Source organism: Medicago sativa, chromosome 7 (assembly GCF_051527215.1).
Source record: "Medicago sativa cultivar Bolivia chromosome 7, Bolivia_mono, whole genome shotgun sequence".
Lineage (NCBI taxonomy): Eukaryota > Viridiplantae > Streptophyta > Magnoliopsida > Fabales > Fabaceae > Medicago > Medicago sativa.
Genome location: NC_140755.1, coordinates 89,283,883 through 89,310,888, shown reverse-complemented (window position 1 = coordinate 89,310,888; position 27,006 = coordinate 89,283,883). Strand labels below are relative to the sequence as shown.

Genomic DNA, 27,006 nt, shown 5'->3' with positions numbered 1-27,006 from the left:
AATTGCTTTTGGAGGATAAAAGCAATTCTGAAAAGCCAAACCAAACACGTTGATTTTGGCTAGAATTGCTTTTGGCACTGTAGAGAATTGCTTTTGGCTGGGCAGAAGCTGTGAGAAAAAAAAAGATATTGAGTGAATTTGTTATCTAAAATTGATTAGGGCTAAAACTAAGTTGAAGATAAAATGATTTGTATTTATATACATTAATATAAAGTGAGTTGTAAAATATATTTAAGTGTAAAAATTAATTCTAGAACCAGAAGCTAAAATTTATAGCTTTAAGTAGAATTAAAATCAATTATACACTTCAAGAATCAATTTTAGCCCATTTAAAAATGAAACGAAACATACACTTAGTGTGAATTATTCCACACATGTGTAAAATAATGTGATGTCATAGTAAATGAACTTTTTAGATTGGTTAATCATTTAACCGATAACCAATCTAAAAAGTGAACGGTTTCTAGCAGTATTTTTGGCAGTTTGAAGTGTTTGTGAGAAATTCAATATGCATGATTTTCTTAAAAAAATTGTACTACTCCATCTGGTCACTATTATAAGCAAATTTTGACTTTTTAAGTTCATTCAATAAATGATGTATGCGGTCTATATTATAGACCACATACATCATTTATTGAATGAATCTAAAACGTAGAAATTTGCTTATAATAGTGACCAGAGGGAGTACTACTATATTTTTTGTGGCGACTAATCTATAAAAATCCGTGTTTTTCTTTTGTTTGTTAATTTTGAGGTTTATGAGACTTCCCTGAAAATTGAAGTCCAAGACAAACTTGAGTTTTTGTTTGGTAGTCAGTGGCATGCCATTCTCGTGAAACTGTGACCATCAGGAAACCCCTCAACACTACACAACCTTAACTCTGCTGCGGGTAGCACTTTGGTGTCATTAATGGCACCATGCCATTAAATCTGGGTCTTACAAACACATTGCTATTGCATCTGGGCCACACAACACATCTATTTTAGTGCCATTAATGACCCAGATTTAATGGCACAGTGCCATTAATGGCACCAAAGTGCTACCCTAACTCTGCCTATGCGCGTGCTAAAAATGAATTAAAGACAACTAATAATTAATTAAAACAAGAAAAGTAGATTCGTGGAAAATTTACGCAAGTCCCACCACAAGTCAACAACAACAACTCTCTCTCTTCTTCGTACCATTTCCATACTGCGTCATTTTCATCACCCTCTCCATTAACAACAACAATTTTTAATTACTGATCATAATCATACTAATAATCAAGCTTTGTTCTTCATAATCACTTTTTCCACTTTTTGTAAGGCTTCCCATCCTAATCGCTTCCAAGCCAAGTCAATAACTCTCTCTCTCTCTCTCTCTCTCTCTCTCTCTCTCTCTCTTCTACTGTTACTTATTCACAACTACTGCTTCAGAAGAAGATTCACTATTTTTCTTCTTTTCTCACTCAACTCTAACTAACTTCAACTCCAACTCTCTCACACTTTCCACTTCTGGATCTGTTTCTTTCTTCCATTTCAACGCGATCTTCTACAATGCTTCTCTGATTCTTCATTTTCAGGTCAATTTTCCATTCTTATCTTATCTTACGCATTTTTCATCAATTTCTGTTACGTGTACGATTATCGTTGAATTCGATGAAAACGCATTTAATTCTGTTGATTTTTTTCTTCAATTTTTTGTTGAAATTTGTTGTAGGTTTGACGAGAAGTGTGAATGGCGTCGAAACAAGGACCGAAATCAAAACGATTTGGATCGATTGGAGGAACGAAAGGTGTGAATTCGCCTTCTTCTTCAACAACTTCGTCATCTAAACAGTTTCACGAAACCTCCAATGACGCTCCGAGTTCGCCTGCGTCGTCGTCAGTGCGGAGTAAACCGCAGCAGTTTTATCCAGAAGCTGTGCCGTTGGATTCTCAAAAGACTAAAGAGAATGTAACTGTCACTGTCAGGTTTCGGCCTTTGAAGTAAGTGTTTTGTTTTTAGAATTATTTACAGTAATCGTATTGTGTTACAGCTGTTGATGTTAATTTGATCGAGGTGTGGTGTGTTATGTGTGTGACAGTCCGAGGGAAATTCGTCATGGCGAGGAGATTGCTTGGTATGCAGATGGAGATACTGTAGTGCGAAATGAGTATAATCCTTCTATAGCTTATGCTTACGGTAAAAATTTGCAAGGCTCATATTTGTTGATAGGTTTTATTGCTGTTTAAATTTTTTCATTTGGTATTTAGATTGAAGCATTGAGTTGTATTGTTTTGAGATTGAATTTACATCATAGAATAGAATACTTCTAGAATGTTAGTCACCTTGAAATGTTGAAGAATTTCACGTTTAATTTTGAGAGTAAAATCTCATGGCTATGATAGCTGTAAAATACAATGGAGTGAATAAATTATCACTTTCATATCGATTCAATTGAAGTCTGAACAATAATTCTATTATGAGTGTCCGATAGTGCTTGGTGATATAACCTGAATATTAGTTATAAGTGGCGGACAATTTTCACCTTACAAGTCAGTTTTAGGCAATTAAGTTAGGCTCAACACAAATTCTAAGACGGTATGTGTGTCGAAAATCTTTGTCGTGAGAGTGTGTTGAGACTTGAGAGTCCCTTATTGCATAGTGGTATAACCGGAAAAGAGGTTATAAGTGGGGAAAACTTTCAGCTTACAAATCAGTTTTGTAGGGTTGAGTTAGACCCGACCTAAATTCTAAAATTTTGTTGGAATGAATCTATCCAAAACAAAACTAATACAAAATATAGTCATAAAAAAGAAATATAACAAATCTAGGAAGGGATCCATGTGCTGAACACCCAAGAAAAGCCAACTGAAAAGTCTTGTCCCAATGCATCACTTAGGATAGATACATTCTTTTAAATTCTGAGTTTTCCTTATTCTGACAAAAGGTTGCAAAGTACAACCTTCACTCTGCCAAATAACTTTTCCATCATTGGCGACTGCTGAAATGAAACATTTTAAATCAATTATCAGAAAACGCTCCAAGTTTTGCGGACACAGCCAAGGATCACGAAATAGTCCAAAAGCATCACACCCTAAAGTGTAACGTGCCTCTGGACAAGGAAGAAACAAATGCAAAACTGTTTCCGAGTTTAAAATTTAAACAGTAGGGAGTTTGATGCATAACATTAGTATTAATTATCTTGATTAGCACAGATGCCCAAATGAAAGAATATCCTTACCCATACATAGTTCCACACAATTTAATGCACGCCCCTACTTTGAAGGGGGTTAGACTTGGTGGTCCAAACCAAATGAAAAATGTTCCTCCTTCGTCCTTAATGAGACATTTTTGGATTGGCAATATGAAATCCTCTTTGGTAAACCGTAATTCCTCTTTATAACTTGATGCCATAATGAGGAAATCTCAAGGGAAATATTGTAGACTTTTACTCAATAATGTAATGTTTTTGGAAGATTTAAAAAAATCTTCCTTCCTTTTTTTTGGCACACATTAGATTTTACAGCATACCAAATGATCCTTCTTTTATCTCCTACACCGGATAAAAAGAAATGTGTTAGGATGCATAATCTAGGTTGAGGAAAGATGTTAGTTAGTTATTGTTAACAATAGAGATTGCAAAATAGGGAAAGGACAAATAGGCTAGGGTTTCAATAATGTGAATAACATAACATGTGAATCTAAGGGTTACAAAGAGAATATATAGTACAGCATAAAAGTACTACCTTATAAATATAAAAGGCACAATAGCATAAGCTAAATGGACTTTTATCTAACATCTCACAAGGAAGCATCGAAAACTACCCCTCAAGCTAAAGCTTGTTACAAGTTAACCCTGAAAATAAGAGATCAAACCAAACCAACTAATATCATAACTAATAAAGAGGAGCAATCAAAGAGTGAACAACAACCAAAGAGACGAGGAACCATTAGAGAGAAGAACCAAATCAAACCAAACCGACATAGAGAAGAACCACACTAAAACAATCATCAAAAAACAAAGCAAACACATTCCCAAACTTTTGGGAACTTAATAGCGGAATAATGGTGAAGTCGTTCACGGAGGATCGAATCGAACTTTGATACCATGTTAACAGTAGAGGTTACAAAATAGGGGAAGGACAAAGATGCTAGGGTTTCAAGAATGTGAATAACGTAACACGGTAAACTAAGAGTTACAGAGAGAATATATAGTAAAACATAAAGGTACTAGACTACTAACTTAAAAATGAAAAGGCCTAATAGCATAAGCTCAATAGACTATTATCTAACATCTCCCTGCCAACTCACGATACACTAGCACAAAGCGTTGAGTTTTTTTTTTTGGTGTGAACCAGGTATCCTCGAGCCGGGTAGGACCGCAATGGGTTGCAAAGCTCTCCCGCTAGAGATTTAACATTGTTGCATTCGAACCCAGGACCCTTAGTTAAACTGGAAGAGATCCCGTACCATCTGCATCGAGAGTTTGTTAATCAAGAAACAAAATCGTACTCAATAATAAATAACATATCCCATTTGTTAAGTGACTAGTTAGATAAATAGGGGAATTTTGATTGGGAAGGGGTCATTTTATACAATTAGTTTGTGAGTGAAAAAAGGGATCCTTTGCGAAGGATAATCCTTGGGGGGAATCCTGTTATCCATTCATTTTCTGTTATTCGAGTTCAATAATACAGCTCCAATCCTTTGATTATTTCTATCTAGTTTTCCATATATTTTTCTTTGAGTTACTACAAAATATCTTGGAATCTTCCCAGTCCTGCGAGTGATCCCTGTGGGGAATAATTCCGTTAGAGATGGACGGTGGACAAACAAACATGCCTGGATCAGCAAATCTGATCCCCTAGTGAAACGCAATTAACATGCCTTTGTAGTTATCTCATCTTTTTCATACCTTTTGGATCACTGGGCTCCTAAATGAAGCAAGTCACTTGAGGATATTAACATAGAAGGTTGCCAAACCAAGAAAATGCCTTTTGATGACTTGTCAGTCGGAAACCAACCAAATTAGCAAAAGAACTGTGAAGCTAATTTTCAAGCCAAAAACATAAACAATCAAGTTGTATCCTTTTAAGTGCGGTCAATTCATGGATCAGTGCTAGATAGCTATTCATCTCTACCTAACTGTAGACAAAAGTGAGGCAAATACTATTATGCTTTATTCATCAGTCAAAGAATGTTTATATATACAGCGAGATTACAATCAATTCTCTTCCTTGAATTATGGAGTGACTTTAGGAAACTAAATCATAACATCATAACATATAATATAATAGAAAATAAAGTCTGCACAATAAAAAAGGAAAAAATCACATGGATTCTCCAACACTAACAAACGCTAAAACTTATCTCAAACAAATTAGTCTGAATAATTGCATGATAGAGATAACTTAAAAAGAAAAGAGAGAAAACAAGAATCTGTGTTATTTCTAATTATGTATACAACACAGACACATATATAGTTAATCAGAATCTGTTATTTCTAATTATTGATCATTTTTAATGTGGTATATTAAATCATTAATTTCTCTTTTTCTTGTTTCTAGATCGCGTCTTTGGTCCCACGACCACAACTCGTCATGTCTATGATGTTGCCGCTCAACATGTTGTTAGTGGTGCTATGGAGGGCGTTAATGGTAATTAACAGATTGAACTAACTTCCCTAGACCTATTCAGCGCGGCCAAAGAATAAATTCTACTATTGCTTTGAACAAATCATCATTTTATTTTCCCTAATATGCAGATTACATTTTAGATGTCTGATTTGAAATAATACTAAATCCAATTCTTATGTCAACTAAATAGGTATTGGTAATGCAACTTTGTATAGTTTGAAATTGCTGATTACCTTTTACTTTTAGTTGGATACCATGCACAGTCAAATTATAGCTGTTATTTTCATTTCGGTAGATACATTAAAAGATGTTGGAAATTCCGCCTTTATTGTGGTCCACCCCTAGTCGCCTAATTGTGACATTTGAGTTGCCTCGTGTTGGCTTTGAGGGGGTGAATTTAGTCCCACATCGGTTAGATATAGGACTCTTGATAAGAGTTTATAAAGAGGAGGCACTCCTCACCTTACAAGCCGGTTTTGTAAGGATGAGTTAGGCCCCAAATTTCAATAAAAGATTTAAGTGCAGATATGCATAGTTTTGCAGTCAGTGTATTGAAGACAGTTTTTAACATTTCTGAAGGACGTACAATTTGGATCCTTTAGTGTAAAAGTTATATGCTTTTGACTTTGTTGGTCACTACTTGTCTTCCTATAATTGTTCGCTAAATAAGGTTGCAAGCCTTAGATTGATAGGCAGTCAGATCATGATGTAACCAAAAGGTCTGAGATTTGACATTTTAGCAATTAGCTCACATAATAATCTCTGTCTAAAGAATACGGTAGGTTCTGATCTTTGTAGATTTCATGAGAAAAGAAACCAAGGTAACTTGATGGTTGGAGGGGATGAGTAAAAGATGCCAAGGAAGTCAAGAGTTCTATTCCTACTTCCAGCATAATATTAATAACAATGCTAACATTTACTGTTGAATAAATACTTGATGATTCAGACCATGGGATATTTTAGGGAGCCTCGCGCTACACCTCTCAAATGGACTGTAGTTAGGCATGCAATTTCTTTGATGAAGAAACCTGTCCATTTAACTCTTTTCTCCTTGAAGTTAGCCATTCCAATTGAAAGTCACTCTGCATGGAGAAATACTTGGCTGAGGGATTTCTAGATTGTTTTTCATGTGCTTACCTGGCATATTGGATAATTAACAAATGAGCTCCTCTCTGGTTTTCGTACAGGTACTGTATTTGCATACGGGGTAACAAGCAGTGGGAAGACTCATACAATGCATGTGAGACCACTTATTTTCCTCCTGCATCTTGTTAATCAGTCTAATTTGTTACATATCTTGAATTTGGTAATTTAAGGTTGTTATTTGGAATATTTATCACTTCCTATCTCCTCTCACGAGGATTATTGGTATTTTCTTTGGATTCTTAACATGCTAAAAGTGTGCAGTAGCATTGAACTGAAGCAGCTAGGTTTTTTTGCTAGTTAATTTTACTCAATCAAAATCTGCACTTCCTGCATAAGCTCACCATCGTTTGTTCAAATCCACAACTAAACTGATGTTGACCTGTCATGATAGTCTTGAACATAGAGCAACTACTGTTACATTATATAGGCTAACAAGTTTAAGACTGCAAGCACTTCTTTTTACCAGTTTTTCATGTGACTGGAGACCATTGTAAAGCTTTTTCTTTCCTTCTCTGCTACTTAATAATATGTTATGCAATGTCATCACAAAAATTAATTGATATTATTAGTTATTGCGACAATGGCTGATAATATTGAGTTAAGCTATGACTTTGGATTACTTGCTGATAATTCTAAGAGGTATGCTCTGTCTCATATATTCATAATTGCAGGGTGATCAAAGATCTCCTGGAATCATACCTCTTGCTGTGAAGGATGCTTTTAGCATTATCCAAGAGGTATGGAAAAATACTGGTTTGTTTGTTTCACTTTTATCATGGGAATTATGCAATTTGATGTTTCTTCACACCAGACTCCAAACCGAGAGTTTCTCCTTCGAGTTTCGTATCTAGAGATCTACAATGAGGTGTGCTTCTTCCTCATATGTAGCTTGTTTCATGTGACGCTATGTTCATGTTGATGTGGTCTTCTACAAACATGAAAAGAAATTTGATTATTGCTGCTTTGTTGCTGACACTATTATTCTCCAAACTTCCTTTTAGGTGGTTAATGACTTGTTAAATCCAGCAGGACAGAACTTAAGAGTCAGAGAGGATGCTCAGGTACTGATCATAAGTTCATAACTTTTGTCATCTTTTTTATTGTATCTATATTGTATATTACTTGCTTAATTGTGAGGATTGTCCGCTCTGAATTACTTTGATTGCCAAGTGCCGAAATGTTATTTTTAGTCAATTAAGCCAAGTAACATTTGATAAACAAAAGCAAATTTGGGCTCTAGATGATTTAGAGATATGCCAATATCTTGTAATATCGTTGATATTGTGAGTATTTTTATTTATCTCACATGATTCAGTTTTTTGGTTTTTAGTTTTTAACCTTTAGAGCATCCATTAAGATTAGTTTTGAATTTTTGTAGTTATGATCATGATTTGTCAAAAAAAGGTTATTATTTTGAAGGAAAGTCTGTATCATTTGTATATTGATTCACATGTAGGGAACCTTTGTTGAGGGAATAAAGGAAGAGGTTGTACTCTCCCCTGCTCATGCACTCTCTCTTATTGCAGCCGGAGAAGGTAAAAGTTCCAGCTAGGTTTATTTTCTTGAGGATTGATTTAATTTTCTGGTCTGGTGTACCATCAGAATGTGGGATACTGTAATTAAGTAATGATGTTTATGTATTTTAAAATTGGGTATTACTATGAAAAGTGACGTCACATTAGGTTTATGCATTTAAATAACTGGTATATTTTTTTTTTTTTTTGACAAAAACTGGTATATTTTTTTGACAACTTTTAATATGGTATTGTCAAAAAGCAGCTGCATATATAATATTTTTTGGCTGTTATTAAAAAAACTATTTTTCTGGGTTCTACAAGCCCAGATTTTCTGTTCTTTGTGTGTCCCTTTCTTTATTCTTGACAAAATTTTTAATTTGACAACAGAGCACAGACACGTTGGATCCACAAACCTCAACTTACTCAGCAGCAGGAGCCATACAATTTTTACCCTGGTGGGTCTATACTATCTTAAAGGACAAATCAATTTGTTTCAACCAATTGTTATTGTATTATGTACTAAATTTATCATACAAGATATGTGTGTGTGTATATATATATATCTATCTGTGTATGTGTGTAATACTTACACATAATAATTAATAGGCTAACTTATCCAATAGAGCCAATCTTAATAGCAAACCAATCAACATAATAATTAATCCTATTCTAACACTCAAGTTAATCCAAAAATAGAATAAAAACCCCAAATTAATAATAAAAAATGGTTCAAATATCTTTTTCATCCCTGTAATATACCACTTTTTTACTTTTGGTACTTGGTTTTAGTCTCTGGAATATGTTGACCATATTGATTTTAGTCCTTATATAGTCCGTATTTGAGGGACTAAAATCAATATGGTCTGCATATTATGGAGACCAACTCCAACATAAACAAATAATATAGAGACTAAAACAAAACAAGGGTAAACAATGTATATTTGTAAAGACCAAAAACAAACCAAATTCTATAGACTAAAAACAAAAAGCGATATATTTCTAGGGACAAAACAGGTATTTAAGCCTAAAATAATCTCAAGTTGTAAAATAACCCTAAATAAAATAATGAAATAGGTACTCCCCCAAACGCTAGCTCAAGGGGTGATGATTGCCGACAAGACTAGACATCTAGAGTGTGGATAAATACAGGCGGCTTAATTACATATCTAGCATAGGTTTTGATACCATCTTAAAATTTGGGCTAGTCATCCCTAAAAACTAGCTTGCGTGGGAGGATTGTCCAAACCTTATACGTACTACTTTGTTCATGTCTCTAGTCCATATGAGATCTTAACAATAACGATCTCCAACTTTTAATCAGTTCACGAACGAGAAAAGGGAACATCAAGATGTAACCTATTTCTTTTAAACATATATATGGCATTCCTTTTATTCTTTTTAATTTTATGCTATTTTATAACAGACCGTAGAAAGCAGTCCATGTGGTGAATATATTGAAGGAGAAGCAGTAACACTGTCACAATTGGTAATTATTTTAAACTCAATGGTTAAAGTTGCTTTGTACACGTGATCTCTACTTACAAACTTCAACATGGGTTATGATTTCATGTTATTTTGTTAATATTTTATATATACATGCAGAATCTCATTGATCTAGCAGGTTCAGAGAGTTCAAAAGCTGAAACAATTGGCATGAGAAGGAGAGAAGGATCTTATATCAACAAAAGTCTTTTAACTCTTGGAACTGTGAGGTCTCAAACCTTTCTTCTGAGTATAATTTAGAGACGTGAAATATTATGTATGAAGCGCAAGCTCTGACACAGACACTTGTCACGATACAAACATGGACGCTTCAACACTGCTAATTTAATTAATTTATTATTATTATTATTATTATTATTATTATTATTATTATTATTATATATATATAATATATAATATAATATAATTAGATATGATCTTCATTTATAAAATATCTAAACAGGGAATTACAGTATGTATTTGCATCTATATTGAGCAATTTGTTTCAATACTAAAAACGTTCTAAAACAAGATATGATAGTCTTTCACCTTCATTCCTCTATACAACAACAACAACAACAACAACAACAACGCCTTATCCCACTAAGTGGGGTCGGCTACATGGATCAAATGCCGCCATAATGTTCTATCAAAGACCATATTTGGATCCAACTCATTGACCTCTAAATCTTTTCTAATGGTTTCTCTAATAGTTTTCTTAGGTCTTCCTCTACCTCTTTTAACCTGACTCTCCTCCATTTGATCTACTCTTCTTACCACGGCGTCTACGGGTCTCCTCTCTACATGTCCAAACCATCTAAGCCTATTTTCTACCAACTTTTCTACTATAGGTGCTACCCCCACTCTCTCTCTAATGATGTCATTCCTAATCCTATCATGTCTAGTCTTACCACTCATCCAACGCAACATCCTCATCTCCGCTACGCTTACTTTACTCTCGTGTTGGCTCTTAACCGCCCAACACTCCGTACCATACAACATTGCCGGTCTGACTGCTGTCCGATAGAACTTTCCTTTCAGCTTAAGTGGTACTTTCTTATCGCACAAAACACCTGAGGCTCTTCTCCATTTCAACCACCCAGCTTGAATACGATGATGTACATCAGCTTCTATTTCTCCGTCATTTTGTACTATGGACCCAAGATATCTAAACCGTGTAACTTGGGGTATGATATGATCTCCAACTTTCACCTCTAAGGTAGACCCACTTCTCCTTTTACTGAAGTTACATTCCATATATTCCGTCTTGTTTCTACTCAGGCGGAAACCGTACGCTTCTAAGGCTTGCCTCCAAGTCTCTAGCCTCCCGTTTAACTCCTCCCTCGACTCACCAAGCAAGACTACATCATCTGCAAAAAGCATACATCTCGGTGCTAACTCTTGGATGTGTTCCGTCAGTACATCCAAAACTAAAGTAAAAAGATAAGGACTTAGGGTTGACCCTTGGTGCAGTCCTATTGTTATGGGAAATTCTCCGGTATCCCCATCCTGCGTCCTCACACTAGTCGAAGCCCCCTCATACATATCCTGGATAGCTCTAATATAGGCAATCCTCACCCCTTTCTTCTCCAGGGCTTTCCACAAAATCTCTCTAGGTACTCTATCATACGCCTTCTCCAAATCAATGAAAACTAAGTGCAAGTCTTTTTTATCCGTCCGATATCGCTCCATCACGCTTCATTCCTCTATCTACTACCTAAAAGTTAAAAATGTTGTGATCAAGCCTAACCCTAGAGGTGTCCTTCCTTAAGAAGGTATCAAACTGCTTAGAATTTTGGTACTGTTGTCCATTTTTTGTAGCAAGAGCTAGAAAGTTGAATTTTTAGGTGATTTAGATTTTGATCCTTTCTGCTCCATTTTTTGTAGTAAGAGCTAGAAAGTTGAATTTTAGCACATGATAGGTGGGCCTATGCATCCACCCTTCAAGTCCAAGGACTCTTGCATGAGAGGGTGTTATGATTTATAAAATCATCCATGTGTTATTTCAAAAAAAAAAATAAAAAAATCATCCATGTGTCGTAACTTAAAATCTTAAGCTTTTGTAATAATTGTTTGTTGACAAGTAGGGGTACCAAGTGGATTGATTGTATGTTGGACACTAACAAATGGGTCAAAAGAAATCACTATTTATATTTGTTTAAGACTTTAGAGTCCTCATTTATGCTGTTGTATTCAGTGGACCATGTGCTTTCATACCTGAGAATCCGAGATTAACTGTAATTATCTTTGTTGCACAGGTTATTTCAAAATTGACCGAAGCTAAAGCTAGTCACATTCCATATAGGGACTCCAAATTGACTAGAGTGCTTCAGTCTTCTCTCAGTGGTCATGGACGTGTATCTGTAAGGCTTTCATGTGTTGATATTTGTCTTCGCATATTAATTTGTTAAACATAAATTTCATAATACACATCTTTGTGGTAGAAATGCTATATAAATAAGCAATTATGATAGTTTATTGTTATTTAAATGCAGCTCATTTGTACAGTAACCCCTTCATCAAGTAGCAGTGAAGAGACACATAATACATTGAAGTTTGCTCACCGGGCAAAGCATATTGAAATACAGGCAGCACAAAACAAGGTAAGTTAAAATTAAAATTAGTTTTGGTTGAATCCGAATTTTTCCTACAAAATAAAAAGAGTACAACTGGCACAGAGTACAAAGTCCAGGATTCAACTACTAATCTTCTTCTGCATAATATCATCCCACGACTACAGAAGATACAATTTTCTGAGCAACAAACAAGTACCTCAGTTCTTGTAATTGTAAATAGTAAAACTAGGATTTTGAGAGTATCACTCGACTGTTTAGATCATAGTCACACGGTTCGGCATTCGCTTCGGTACTTGGTACGAATTCGGGTACGTGGTTCGCTACTTTCAAAAAACTAGGTACGTGGGGGGTATACAGAGTCGGTACGTTGTTTGGGTTCGTGGTACGTTCAAATATAATAATCGGTACGTTACTAAAAAATATCTAATAAACATAAAATAAAATAGAAAATGAAAACTATTTTTTTTTTTAAGAGCAAAGAAAAATTAGTTGATTATTATGTGACTATGGCATGATGCACGAATGGTCCTAGATTATATACATAAGACGTACATGCTGCATACATTAACATAGTCATTGTACACTAATTATATGCACTATATATTAAATATCTTAGAATAGTTCGATATTTTATTAGAGTATTGTACTTTATTGCCTAGGACCATTTTCTAATCTTAGAGTATCTTAGATCATCTCCTATAGTTATTTTCTATATTACCTGTTATAATCATGATTTGTTTCCTTGTTTCCATGGTGTTTAGTCTTCTGTATCAAGTTAATATCTCGCTAGTATCCAATTATTATCAATAGCATTCAAAGTTTTTATTATTTGTCTCCTCCTTTTATCTAAAACCCATATTTTTCGATATGGCATCAGAATCTGGATCGGTCCTTTGAAACCTATCCTGTCCCTATTCCGCTGCTGAATTCCCTAAAGTTTTGGGCTCATAGCCTCTCCTCTTGTCCATGTTTGGTTCTTTTGTGACTCTGAGATACGACTTGATGTTGTTACAACCACACTGCCTCTTCTTTGATGTTTGTCATGCAATTGTTTTCTCACTAATGGATTATAGCAGCGGCTTCAAGTCTCAACTAATGTTATATTTTGAGTCTGTACTTTTCTTTGGACCTTCTTCCACACCTGAGTCTATCTTGATCATTTTGCCCCTCCCTCCTGTCTTAGATAAGTACTCTCCACCAGCAATACCCCAGGTTCAAGACAATTTTGCTCCTACTCTTCATTTGCAGATCTATTGTTGGTTGTCTTCATCATCTGCACCTTAACCTCCTTATATAGGCCAGCAATGAATTGGATAAGAGCAGGCCAAATGGACATCCAACTGCTTGGTTATGGCTTCAAAATTAAATACAAATCTCACCCAAGTTACAAGCTAATGGGTGATAAGTTGTTAACCAAAGATAGGCTAGTGCTACCTTGATGGCTGAGTTTCAAGATTCAGTTGTTGGGGGGAAATAGAGGGAGGTTCGATACGAAGGTGACTAAGTGTTCCTCAAGATACAACCTTACAAGCTTAAACCCTTGGTGAAGCTGAATGAGAAACCAAGTCCTCAATATTACCTTTTCAGACATAAAGAAGATTGATGTCTGATGAGGTTGCTTAGAAATTAAAACTACCCCAGATTCAGTTTCTGCGTCTCGTTTCTTTCTGTTTCGTGAGCATTTCTTCCTGTAGATATTTTAGAATGCTTGAAAAGCTAGGATAACTGATGTTTTTCTTGTTTAGTACCCCTTTTCTTATAGAAGATTCCATCCCTTCTGTTCCCTTTCTAATTGCTTTTAATATATACTAAATCTGCAGATAATTGATGAGAAGTCACTTATCAAGAAATACCAACAAGAGATTCAATGCTTAAAGGAAGAATTGGAACAATTAAAGAGGGGCATTGTCACAGTTCAGCCAAAAGACATTGGGGAAGATGACATTGTGCTCCTAAAACAAAAGGTAGGTAATGCTGTACATATCACAGCCTTCTGTTTTGTTTGTCTCTCAGGACATTTTTAGTAAAATATTGTGGGTCAAAGTTAGAATTCAAAATAGAAATACTTATATTATGCTTCAAAAAGTGTTTTTTGAATGGATGTGTCCAAAAAGTTGGTCATAAATAGGAGTCCACTTTTCTATGCCCTCCGGAAAATGGAGTACTGTAGTGTACTAATATATTTTATTTACAAGTTGAGCACTAATTGAACATTTTCAAACTCAGCAATAAAAATTGCAGAGCAAGACATATCTGTAAATTTTATTTGTTTATAATTTTTGTTATTCACTTTGTAGCCTTTATTACTGTCTATAACCATTGACATAGAGTCTATAACCATTGACATAGAATTATTTATCTTATAAAAAAAAATTTGCACTTTTGAAAATGGTAGTACATTTCTCTCTTTTTTGGTGGTGGAATGAGCCCACATATTTGAAAATAGTAGTACAGTCCTCTCTTTTTTGGTGGCGGAATGAGCCCACATATATATCAAAGGCAAACCCTTAATTACTTTCTTTTGTAAGGAAAAAAAAATCATGAAGGGCAAACAGTTAATTACTTTCTTTTGTAAGGAAAAAATAAATCATGAAGGGCAAACAGTTAATTACTTTCTTTTATTTAGAATTGTGAAGTAAATTTACTGGTTATTGAGTTTATTTGTATTCTATAAAATTAGCATTCTGATTTGAATGGTTTTCAATTGTAACTGTGTAAAGTTAGAAGATGGTCAAGTGAAGTTGCAATCCAGATTGGAACAAGAAGAAGACGCTAAAGCTGCTTTGTTAGGCAGAATTCAACGGTTGACTAAGTTGATTTTGGTCTCCACAAAAGCATCACAGTCAACGAGATTTCCTAATAAGCCTGGTCCCCGTAGAAGACATTCCTTTGGAGAAGAAGAGGTGTTTCTCATTTTACTTTCTACTCCCCACCCACTCCCAAATACCAGGAACTTACATTTCTTTTAGTTTTACATACTTTTTTCTCTCTGTCCCTACATTTTTCATTTTAAATTCTTGTTTGCAGCTGGCATATCTTCCATACAAAAGGCGGGATTTAATTTTAGAAGAGGAAAATATTGACCTGTATGTTAATCTGGATGGAAATGCTGCAACAGCTGATGATTCTCCAAAAGAGGAGAAGAAGACAAAGAAACATGGGCTACTAAATTGGTTGAAATCACGTGTAAGTTGTCCATTGCTGTTTGCTATTTCTAATGATAGGGAATTATGATTTATGAGAACATGATTGAAATGCATGTTGCTTTTCCAAGTTGTATAGGTTGCATTTATTGATTATGAAGTTTGATTTGAATTCTTCTCCTTTCATCGTTATTATTAAATCTATCAGACTTATATGACTTGATCATCTTAGCTGTTGTCTGCTCCCATTCTTTACCACCCTATATGTTTTTGGTAATTAAGAACCTAAAATACTCTTTTAGATCATTGTATTAAAAATAATGTAACATCTTGGTTCAGCACGTATTATTCCATAATTCCTATTAAAATTTCAGAAAATTGAATGCATTTTACTTCTTTATTAGGAATTATTTTGATTATGTTATTGGAAATACTTGACATTTATGAGTTTCAATGATCATTCAAAAGATATTTGACAGTATTTAACTGCATGAAATTTCAAGCTTTCTATGGGACATGCATTTGTCACTGGATTATTCTTTTTTGTAAGTTTATAATAATCTTTTAGTTTAGCTTAAGTAACATTTATTTTGATGCACTGTGTGCATGGTTGGGTACCTTGTTGACCATCTTACATAACCCTATTAATAATTTCATTATAGTTACTCAGAAGTTGAATTTCTATTTCTTTAAGTTTGTGTGTTCACTATTTTTATCAGAAACGGGAAAGTGCCTTGACAGGCACTAGTGATAAATCCAGTGGAGCAAAATCTACCAGCACACCGTCTACACCTCAAGCAGACAATGGTAACCATGTGGAGTCCAGACTTTCCCATTCTCTAGCCGCAGAAAGCTCTCCTTCTGCTGATCATATATCCGACGCAAGAGACGATAAAGATATTCACGAGGATAGTTTATTGGGACAAGAGACACCTTTGGTATTTAATGAACTTTTGTTTTTTCTTTTCTTATTGCTGCTTTGGGGAAAAATTCAAAGTTATAAACAGGACAAAAAAACAGATTCTATGCATATGTTTTGACAAAAACTGGTGATGTGATTATTGTCTCAACCTAAAAGTCACTTGAATTCTTTCAAAAACACCACAAACAACCTCAATTATGGTAATAATTCATGTATTATTTAGCATACAGTGTTGTCCTCAAGTGTAGTTCAGTGCATAAATGTCCCTTTCTTTCCATAGAAGTTTCTCAGTGTCCAAGATTATGTATTTGGTATGTGTCAAATTATAACTTTTTTTTTAATCAAATATTACTATTCCTTATCATCTGGTAATCATTAGACCTAAAAGAGTTGGTACATGTTATCTTCAGTTTGAGAAATATGTATAATTTTTTTTATTTTTTTTTACGATGTGTCAAATCTTTGTTAATTGTGTGAAGATATAAGTTTTTTAATCTGAAAAGAGAGAAATATAATGGATATGTGGACTGTATATTATGTAACATCTATATTTTTACCTTACTAGATGTCACTTTTGTTTTCTTGGTTTCTAGACAAGCATCAAATCCGTTGATCAAATTGACCTTCTGAGGGAGCAGCACAAGATTTTATCCGGAGAGGTGGCACTTCATTCAAGTTCATTAAAGAGGCTGTCTGAGGAAACAAGAACAAATCCTCAAAATAATCAGATTCATGTTGGTTACTATCTCTTTTTTGTCTGTATAAACATGTTTTTTGTTTTTTGTTTTTAATTATCATTGTATCTTTTCTGCTGCCTGAAAGTTTTACTTTTGAACTAATAAAGGTGGAGATGAAAAGGTTGAAAGATGAAATTAAGGAAAAGAGTGAACAAATAGATTTGCTGGAAAAGCAAATGTCTAATTATTTCATAGCTTCAGAGCAGACAGATCAATCAGGAGTATCACAGGTATGCTGACATAATTGTTGCTTTGTTTCACTTACTTGCAGACTTAATACTGGTTGTTTTGTACTTCAGGCTGTTGCTGAGCTGATGGAACAACTAAATGATAAATCCTTTGAACTTGAGGTAACAGTTATTTACCATGTGCTAATGTTTTTCAACATATAATTGCATTAGACAGGAAGTCCAGATGGAATTCAATTGAAAAGTAAAATTCAGCAGTCTTCTTATTTTACGAATGGGAAGCCAAGTCTAATTTATTAGATTTAAAAAAAAAAAAAAAATATTTCTCTCTTTTCATGAAATGATTGACAAAATCAGAGCAAAGATAGTTTGTGATTATGTCAATAATTTGACACAATTGGTTTTTTAAAAGCTATGCTTCTAATCATGCAAGATAGAAATGCTGTTTTATTGTTAGGTATCCTAGCTGTTTTAACTGCTAAAGTTACTAGCGCATGAACATGCGGCCTTGCTATGGACCATTCTCTAATGAGCCCAATATAACTAATGCACAATATTCTGCTAATTCAGGTCAAAGCAGCAGACAACCGTATAATTCAAGAACAGCTTAATCAGAAGGTGAAAATTCAGCTTAGTTTTTTATGAGATATCCTATTATTTTTTATCATGTTCTAGCTAAGTGTGAAATATTATCAGATTTGTGAATGCGAAAGCCTGCAAGAAACAGTTGCTTCTTTGAAACAGCAACTTACAGATGCAATAGAGTTGAGGAATTTCAGCCCTGTAGTCAATCATTCACAACATTTCCCTGGAACCAAGGACTATCATGGTGAACTTTACCTTGACAAAGGAAACATGGACAGTACCAATGAAGGGAATCTCAAGCAAGCACAGGTATATTTTTTCACCTTGTGGCCATCTTCATTGGGTGCTCTTTAAGTTCCTAGCCTTCGTTTCATCTCTAGAAGAGCGGCTGTGATTACTAATTAATTTTCCAGCAATTCCCCTTAAGAATGATTACAATGCCCTTATGATACAACAATCATGGCAAACTGCTTGTTATGATAACTTCATTATTACGGTGCAAGTGCTAGGAACACTGGTTTTCCAACACTCAATTTATGATGAGGTGAAACTTATGTGGTCCCTCCCACCACTTTGAAAATAAGTCTCACTAAATAGGTAATAGAACCCATTATTTAGTGGGACTGGCATAAATTTCATCCAATCATAGAGCTAGTGTTGAAGGGAGAATACTAGAAAGACTGTTACTCCTCTTTGGTGCAAAGATTTATTTCAGGTAGGAGCACTTATTATGAGAGGGACAAGGAGGAAAATATTAATTACCGGTCTACAATGGATTATCTAGATTAGAAATTACTTCATCTAGTCAACATAATGTTCTAATCGTATTACATGTGCATGATGAACGGGCACATTTCTACATATATAAATTTCAGTCTGTCTACACTCCTGCATAATATTTGTATAAGATTGAATAATGCATCCGATTTTGATTCTGGAAAGCATCTATTCTCATGTTTATTTCCCTGACTTGAAAATAATTGTCTAAACTCTAGTTTTCTCCCAAGTGCTTTTAGTTTGTTAAGGAAACTTTTTAAATTTTGATTAGTGATAAAGTGGCAAATTTTACAGATTAAAAGTGATGACGAGAAATGTCTAATTACTGATGTTTCTACTTGCATTCTATTCGAAATAAATATAATGGCTTCAAGTGTTTAGTATATAGCTAAATTAATTATCATTCCCACTGATCTAGTGCTTGTTTTAATTAGGCAAGTGAGATAGAAGAGCTGAAGCAGAAGGTGGAAGAACTAACAGCATCAAAGGACCAGCTTGAAGTTAGGAATCAGAAACTAGCTGAAGAGAGTTCATATGCTAAAGGGCTAGCTTCAGCTGCTGCTGTTGAGCTTAAGGCACTGTCAGAAGAAGTTGCCAAACTCATGAACCATAATGAGAGATTATCTACCGAGCTAGCTGCTTCCAAGAATTCACCTACCCCACGTAGAACTAGTGGAACAGCTCAAAATGGGAGAAGAGAAAGTCAAGTTAGACTTAGACGAAATGATCAGGGTGTTTCAAACTCTGATGTCAAGAGAGAACTAGCCTTGAGTAAAGACCGGGAACTTTCATATGAAGCTGCTCTCTTAGAAAGAGATCAGAAAGAGGTCGAGCTTCAAAGAAAGATTGAGGAGTCAAAACAAAGAGAAGCATACCTGGAAAACGAACTTGCCAACATGTGGGTTCTTGTGGCAAAGCTTAAAAAGTCACAAGGAGCAGAAAACGATGTTTCAGGGTCGACTAAAGAGAGTTTGCAATTTGATGGTTTTGATATTTGATGTGATTTTGTATAGTGGCTTTTTAATCAATCATTACAATTTGTTTAAAGTAGGAGTGGCTTGAGGGAAAGCTTTGTAAAGACTGTTAGCAGGAGAGTTTGTTTTTCTCTTCCCCTTCATCACCATCCTTTTTGGTCCATAGCTAGGGCTTCTTATTTGTACATCCAAAGAACTCACTTTCCGCTTCCTTTTCCCCAGCCTTCTTTTTTTTCTTCGTTCCTCCGAATGGTGTGCTAATTGGTCCCTTTTATGAGCATAGTTAATTTGGTTTGTATCTCTGAGGACAATTTTTAAAGCGTGGAAAGGTAGGCATCAATTTTTAAAGACGGTAGTTCCGTTTCCGTCTGCTTTAACGGACCCTTTAAAATATTTTTTAAATCAATTAGTGTGAATGAACTACAATATGATAATTAATCATGATGACCCTTTTTTTTTTTTGAAAGGTGTCAAGGACATGTAAGTAAAGTTTTACATGACCCCAAGATAGAAAGTAATTTTTGAGTGTTCGTAAGCAGTACATGCTCATGATTTTTTTTTCTTCTAGTTATCCCTATCGATGGTTTATGTCAGCATATGTCACTAGTAGATTATCATAGTATCTTCAAGTATCGTTTTATGATTCAATTATTTTCTATTGATGAGGTTTGTCATGTTTGTTGTAAGGCGTGTGAGTTTCTAGGGAGCATGCAACTCATTGTAGAGAGATTTTAGGCTTCAAATATAACCATGATTTTGTTATGAGTGTCTTTTTTGATCTATTTGGACAGGCGAAAGTATTTATGAAAAAAGATGCATCTGTGAACTTCATGATCGACTCACAAGAGAACATATAGACACTTAGGCAACAAATGTTGTTGTATACATGTGAATATGAAGGAAACATGCATGTGCAGATTTATTTGGGGTTTCCTCACTTGTGAGATTGAGGATCGAGATTTTAATTGTGGAATAGACAATCCTCAAACTTTTGTGCCTTGAAATGGGAGAACTATTCCCTCACTCAAAGTTTTTTTCGAAAAAAGAAAAAAAAAAACTATAAAAAGACTATGAGAAATGTTAACTTGTGCCCTTGAGGCATAAGTTAAGAAATCAAATGTAGAAATTTTTGATTGAAAATTGTGAATTCAATGTCTTAAAAGTCTCAAAAGTTATAATTTTAAGTTATAATTTTAATTTAACTTATTTTTTATTTCTATTTTAAGCTCCTTAATTTGTGCTCTAAGGGTACAAGTTAACATGACCCAAAGACTATATATCAATTAATAGACGGTAAATTCTTAAATATTTCCATTTTGAACGACATTATAGTATTCAAATAATCATTTCATAATATTATTTTACAATTTCATTATAAATATGAGAAACGCTAAATTGCGTGTTTATCGCACATGTTAAGAAATCAAATATAAACATTTTTTTTGGTAGACTTTGGCCTCTTATTTCTAGGTGGCTTGGATTCCCAACGACATCACGTGGAAATTTATTAGATCACCTATTTCAATTGGGAAGGTTAAGGGGGTTTTCGAAAAATGTTCAATTCTCCCTTAATATTATTTGGCTTTCTGTGGTTTGGGTCATCTAGAAAGAGCGCAATAGACACATTTTTGAACACAAGGAGGAGTATTTGTAGGCGTTAGCTGAAAGGGTTAAGCTTCAGTCTTTTTAATTGGTGGTTGAAGTCAAAATATGTTACTTTCGATTTTGATTACCACTTTTAGAAGCTTAATCATATCTCTTGCTTAACTGTTGTAATTTAGCCTGTTTACTTTTTTCAATTTGCTTGCAGACTTTTTGTGTTGTAAATCTGTTTTTTAACAAGTCGTTTCCAATACACCATGTTTTGGTTGTTTAATTTAATATATATCTTGTTTTTGCCTTTAAAAAAAACTATAAAAATATAATCTTGAAAATTGTTCATTCAATATATTGAAAGCGTAGAACTTTTTTTTTTTTTTTTGGATTCACTTAACTTATATAGAGCCAAAGATTATTTTGATTTTAAAATCTTTCCCTTTAGTGGCAAGTATTACCTTATTTAAATGAAGGATTAATATTGTTCAAAAAGAAAATGAATGGTTAATCATCAATTTAGTTTTTAAAATTGTATAGTCGAATAATTTGATATGTAAGCAAAAAACTATAATATTATATTTGTTTTTATTGAAGGAATATTTCTTATATTATTGGTGTCATTGAAAGAGAAAAATATAGTTTGTTATGATATGAAAGTGAAAGTCAGTGAGGTTGCCAACACTCACTGGTGTATTCCTAGTCAGCTCCATTCTCAGCTAACTGCAATAGTCAGTGACTTCATTGTCAACACTCACTGGTGTATTCCTTTCTGTGTGTCTCTTTCCTTTCCAGAGGTAAAACATCTTGCTGAACAAGTGACCATACCTTTGGAAGCATCAGAAGATAAGCTTGTTTGGAAGAATAGCAACAATGGGGATCTTTCCTTCAAGGAAACTTTTGAATTCAAGTATGGTATAAGACAAAACATCACTTGGGCCAAGACCATCTGGAGCCCAGACATTCCTCCTTCCAAATCCTTACTTGTTTGGAGGCTTATGCATAACAAAGTCCCTACAGATGACAACCTCATGACCAGGGGCATTCACTCTCCATCTATGTGCTCATCTTGCAATTCTCAGGTTGAATCTTCTTTTCATCTCTTCTTCGAATGCACTTTTGCTATGAAACTTTGGAATTGGTTGTTCTCTATTCTAAACATCTACATCCAGTTCACATCAGTGCATGATGTTTGGTCTTTATTAGATAGAAACTGGTCCCCTCAGTGCACTCTAGTGATTAAAGCTTGCCTCATTAATATCATTAATATAATTTGGTTTAGAAGGAATCATATCAGATTCCAAGGCAAATCTTTGCATTGGAAATCTGCTATAAGTCTCATAATTGCGCAAACATCTATTGCTGGTAACAATACTAACAAATCTGCTAGAGGAGATATGCGGGAGTTTAGCATCCTTAAGGCTTGTAAAGTTACTATCAGACCCCCTAGAGCTCCTAACATTAAGGAAGTTATTTGGTCACCTCCTATGGTATCTTGGATAAAAGTAAACACTGATGGTGCAGCAACAAAGAATCCTTTGAAAGCTTCTGCATGAGGTATTTTTCGAAACTCAGAAGGCATTTGCACAGGTTGTTTTTCTCAATTCTTAGGTCCTCAAAACGCCTTGTTCGCAGAGTTGGTGGCTGCCATGACGGCAATTGAAATTGCGCATCTCAAAGGCTTTCAAAATGTATGGCTTGAATCTGATTCTCAATTGGTTATCCTGGCTTTCAAATCTATTTATGTGGTACCTTGGAATCTTAGAAATAGGTGGTATAATTGTAAAGTTAGATTAAGAAATATGAGGTTTTTTGTGTCCCATATTTATAGAGAAGGTAATGCTTGTGCAGATGGCCTTGCAAACCTAGGTCTTACTTTGCCTTCCTCTGAATTATTTTGGTCAGATACTATCCCTGGTTTCATTAGGGGAGAGTACACTAGGAATAGGTTGGGAATGCCCAATTTCAGATTTAACACCTTTTGAAAAGGTTTTGGTATAGTCCCCCTTTTCTTTTCTTGTACTCTTTTTTGGTTATATATTGAATGATGCTCTTTGAATCAGTTTAAAAAAAAAAGTGAAAAATATCTATACCTATAATTTTAATAAAAATCAAAATAATTTTAATCAAAATCAAAATTACATAAAACTATAGTTTGTAATTTATATACTTTAACGCAACAAAAAAGAGCGAACAGATGAAATGCTAGTTAAAATAATATACGCGTGTCTGTGTAAATTAATAATTAAATTTGATTCTAATTATATAGAATTAAAATTCTAAAAATGGAATTATGTAATGATAAAATCAATTATTAATAATAACATAAAGATTTTTGAATAAAAAACATAAGTTTTTTTAAAATAAAAAAAATAAAATATTTGATTTTGATTATATGATAACTATAGTATAGTTCATAAGAAATGAGCACAATTTTTAAGTTATATTTATCATATATTATAAACTAGTTTAAAAAGTGCGTGAATTTAAATATAATTTACTTCGTCTAAGAAGTGTCAGTTTAGTGGTAAAAGTTTGACTCCGCAACTTCAAGGAACATTGTTTAAAGCTTTTTGATTTAATATAACATGATACTAAGTTTTTGTTTAACTTTTCCATTAAGAGCTAGCCACTAGTTGCTAGACAATTCAAAAAGTTAAACTCTAGCAACTAGTGGAAGTTATTAAAATACCCCTAAATACCCCTAAATTTTTATTAAAATTACTTGCGTCTTTTTTTTTTGACAAGAAATTTACTGGCGTCTTGTTCACCATTTTCTTCTCATGTATGTGTTCCAATCCATCAAAAACAACCGTGAGAGTAATTGAGTAGAATTCTCACATTTCTGTCATATTGATACATTTAAGCTTTCTTTTTTCTTTCTCTAGCTCCCTCTTCTCCTCACCAGAACATTACCGCCACCTTTCCTGATTGATACAACCCTTAGGCTTTGTTTGGGAGTTTGGAGGGGATGGGAGGGGAGGGTTTTGGAAAAAAGGAAGGAGCAAGTGGAAGAAATAGAAGACATTGGGAGGAGAGGCTTTGGAGATTAATTTTTTACTCATAATAAAAAATCCCCCTCATTTGGGGGAACTCAAAAATTGTATTGGGGGAGGGTTTTGGGGGGTTATGGAGAGTTTATATGAATTTTTCAAATCCAATCTATGTTGTTATTATATTCTTAAAATTAAAAGTATATTAATCATAAGTATTAGTTTATCATTCTCTAAAAAATTGTTCTTTCAAAAAATGTGAATATTTTGTCCATTTTTCTATATATTTCCAACCCCCTAAAGCCCTCCCCTCTCTTCCCCTCCAAACTCCCAAACAAAGCCTTAGTATTTCCTTAGAATTCAGATAGCATGATCTATAATTATTAATTAATCTCCCTTTAAGTTTTTTTAATTGTTTTCATGAAACAATTAATTTAATAGATTATTTGATTTTGTTGGTCCGTAAATGATTATGAACTAATTTGGCTTGGTTTGGTTCCCTATATATAGTTGTTGTTTTTTTTTTTCTTTTTCTGTTTTGTTTGACTTTTTTGTTAAGTTGTTGTGAAGCTTTATTACCAATGTACCCACAATTTTTTTCTCATATATAGGCATGGCAACAAAACTCATACCCGTGGTTACCCGCCCGAACCAAACCCAATTTGACGGGTTTTCCCCGTTTTGACTGGGTTTGGGTTTTCCCCGATTTCAAAACACGGGTATGGGACGGGTAAAGGGTATATATGTACCCACCCCGAACCCATACCCAAACTTGTCCCGAATGAAGAAAATTACTTTATGTTGATATGCCATGTTATTTTGTTTGATAATTGCTGTGTTATAAAAACTATCATTGATATTTAAAGGAACAACTAAATCAATCGGTCTAACAAATGTTAAAATGAGCGTAATTCTTGATAATGCATTACAACATTTCTCTAGGGTTTGCAAAAAAACTTCTATTTTTTATTAAAAAATATTATTCAATGCGGGGATGGGGATGGGGCGGGTATACCCGAACCCGTTGGGGACGGGGATGTGGTTCAATTTCTCATCCCCGTTGGGTATGGGTAGGGTAACGGATAAATATATGAGAATTGGATATGGGGATGGAGAATGTAAAACCCGTCCCCACCCCGCCCCATTGCCATGCATACTCATATATTTGTTTGCACGCTTCTCAGTATGTCGGTACTCATCTTTTCATGAAGGATATTCTTGCTTGTTTTTAAATAATTTCTATTTTGGATTAATACTTCCTTTTGGATAATTTGAAAGGAGTGAAATCTCATAATTTTTCAAAACAACGAATCGTCTATCTTTCAGATTGTTGACATGGTGAAACTCCGCTCGTTATGGTGATTTAAGGTGTGCATGTCAAGTTTACCTTTTGATTTTCTTGCATAGTGGAGTAATCCAACTCTCTGCACTCTATAGTACTAGTAACGCTACCAGGTAATGTCGCTTGTTGGCTTTTATCTTCTTGCCTTCTATATTGTAATCTGACACTTTGTTTTGATTCCTTAGTAGGTACACCTTGTCCTTAGCTTGGTCTCATCTGTTCTTTAATATAATCATTTTGGCTTCTTCAATATATATGGGTTAATTAAGTAAATGGTCCTTATAAATATTCAATATTTTATTTTTAGTCCCTACAAAATAAAATCATACTTTTTAGTCCTTATAAAATTTTAGGTTAATTAAGTTTTTGGTCCCTATAAATATCTGCAGTTTTGTTTTTAGTCCTTATAAAAATAAATCACACTTTTTAGTCCCTACAAAATTTTCCGTTAGTGTATTTAGTCTCTGTTAAATTAAAATTTGTTTAATTATGCTTAAACTTCTAAATTTTTGAAAGATTTTTTACAGACATGTTCATAACATCGTAAGACACTCTTTTATAAAATCTTTTAGTTTTTTAACATGTAATGAATTAATTATTAATTTTTCTAAAAGCCAAATTTTCAAGATTATATTAATGAAAATTTTGACCTAATAATAAAATTTTGAGCTACTTTTTTGCGGAGGAACTTTGTATAATGTTCTAAATAAGTATGTAAAAAATATGTTAAAAATTTAAACGTTTAAGCACAATTAAGAAAATTTTAATTTTACAAGGACTAAAAGTATTATACTTAAACAATTGATTTTCAACAGACATGTTGAAAATCAATTGTTTAAGTATAATTTACCCTGTTAAATCAATTGTTTAAGTATAATTAACCCTGTTAAATTTTAATTTTACAAGGACTAAAAGTATGTGTTAGTCTCTGTTAAATTAAAATTGGTTTAATTATACAAACTTTTATATTTAAGCATACTTTTACAAGAGACTATTATAATTGTTTAAGTATAATTAACCCTGTTGAAAATTGTTTAAGTATAATTAACCCATGTTGAAAATTTTAATTTAACAGGGTTAATTATACTTAAACAATTGATTTTCAACAGACATGTTAAGAACATTATAATAATCTCTTTTATAAAAAATTAGAATTTTTTAACATGTAATGAATTAAATATAATTTTTTTAAACGCCAAAAATTCAAGATAAAACTAACGAAAATTTGGACCTAAAAATAAAATTTTGAGCTAACTTATTGCGGCGGAACCTTTTATAATGTTTTAAACAAGTATGTAATAAATCATTAAAAAATTTAAAATTTTAAGCATAATTAAACAAGTATGTGAGTATAATTAAACAAATTTTAATTTAACAGGGACTAAAAACACTAACGGAAAATTTTGTAGGGGCTAAAAAGTGTGATTTAT

The 27,006-nt window shown here is 33.7% G+C and overlaps 1 protein-coding gene and 1 long non-coding RNA gene across 3 annotated transcripts; one reads left to right on the top strand and one right to left on the bottom strand.

Annotated features, from left to right (window-relative positions):
• Nucleotides 1-1,285: 1,285 nt before the first annotated feature.
• LOC146909970 (P-loop containing nucleoside triphosphate hydrolases superfamily protein) lies at nucleotides 1,286-22,173 on the top strand. Of its 2 annotated transcripts, none has more exons than XM_085723831.1 (24): nucleotides 1,286-1,562; nucleotides 1,700-1,968; nucleotides 2,067-2,164; nucleotides 5,533-5,622; nucleotides 6,789-6,841; nucleotides 7,419-7,484; nucleotides 7,559-7,612; nucleotides 7,749-7,808; nucleotides 8,204-8,282; nucleotides 8,652-8,719; nucleotides 9,688-9,750; nucleotides 9,867-9,971; nucleotides 12,005-12,109; nucleotides 12,242-12,349; nucleotides 14,143-14,286; nucleotides 15,043-15,225; nucleotides 15,350-15,508; nucleotides 16,185-16,403; nucleotides 16,981-17,121; nucleotides 17,232-17,354; nucleotides 17,424-17,474; nucleotides 17,883-17,930; nucleotides 18,009-18,206; nucleotides 22,037-22,173. In XM_085723831.1, the coding sequence occupies exons 2-24, from the start codon at nucleotides 1,718-1,720 to the stop codon at nucleotides 22,040-22,042; spliced, it is 2,472 nt and encodes an 823-aa protein (XP_085579957.1). In that variant the 5' UTR covers nucleotides 1,286-1,562; nucleotides 1,700-1,717; the 3' UTR covers nucleotides 22,043-22,173. The 2 variants fall into 2 exon arrangements, with proteins under 2 accessions (XP_085579957.1, XP_085579956.1); XM_085723830.1 differs by lacking the exon at nucleotides 22,037-22,173 and adding an exon at nucleotides 19,109-19,946.
• LOC146909971 (uncharacterized) lies at nucleotides 12,761-17,074 on the bottom strand. The gene is made up of 2 exons (XR_015017852.1): nucleotides 16,945-17,074; nucleotides 12,761-14,136 (listed from the first exon to the last, which is right to left on the bottom strand). It is a non-coding gene; the product is annotated as an uncharacterized LOC146909971 (long non-coding RNA).
• Nucleotides 22,174-27,006: the final 4,833 nt, after the last annotated feature.

Excerpts from the sequence above, each read along its gene's own strand:
- LOC146909970 (XM_085723830.1), top strand. The coding sequence starts at position 1,718 with ATGGCGTCGAAACAAGGACCGAAATCAAAACGATTTGGATCGATTGGA. Across the intron at positions 1,969-2,066 it reads GTCAGGTTTCGGCCTTTGAA|TCCGAGGGAAATTCGTCATG; the intron begins GTAAGTGTTTTG and ends TGTGTGTGACAG. Across the intron at positions 17,355-17,423 it reads ATCAATCAGGAGTATCACAG|GCTGTTGCTGAGCTGATGGA; the intron begins GTATGCTGACAT and ends TTTGTACTTCAG.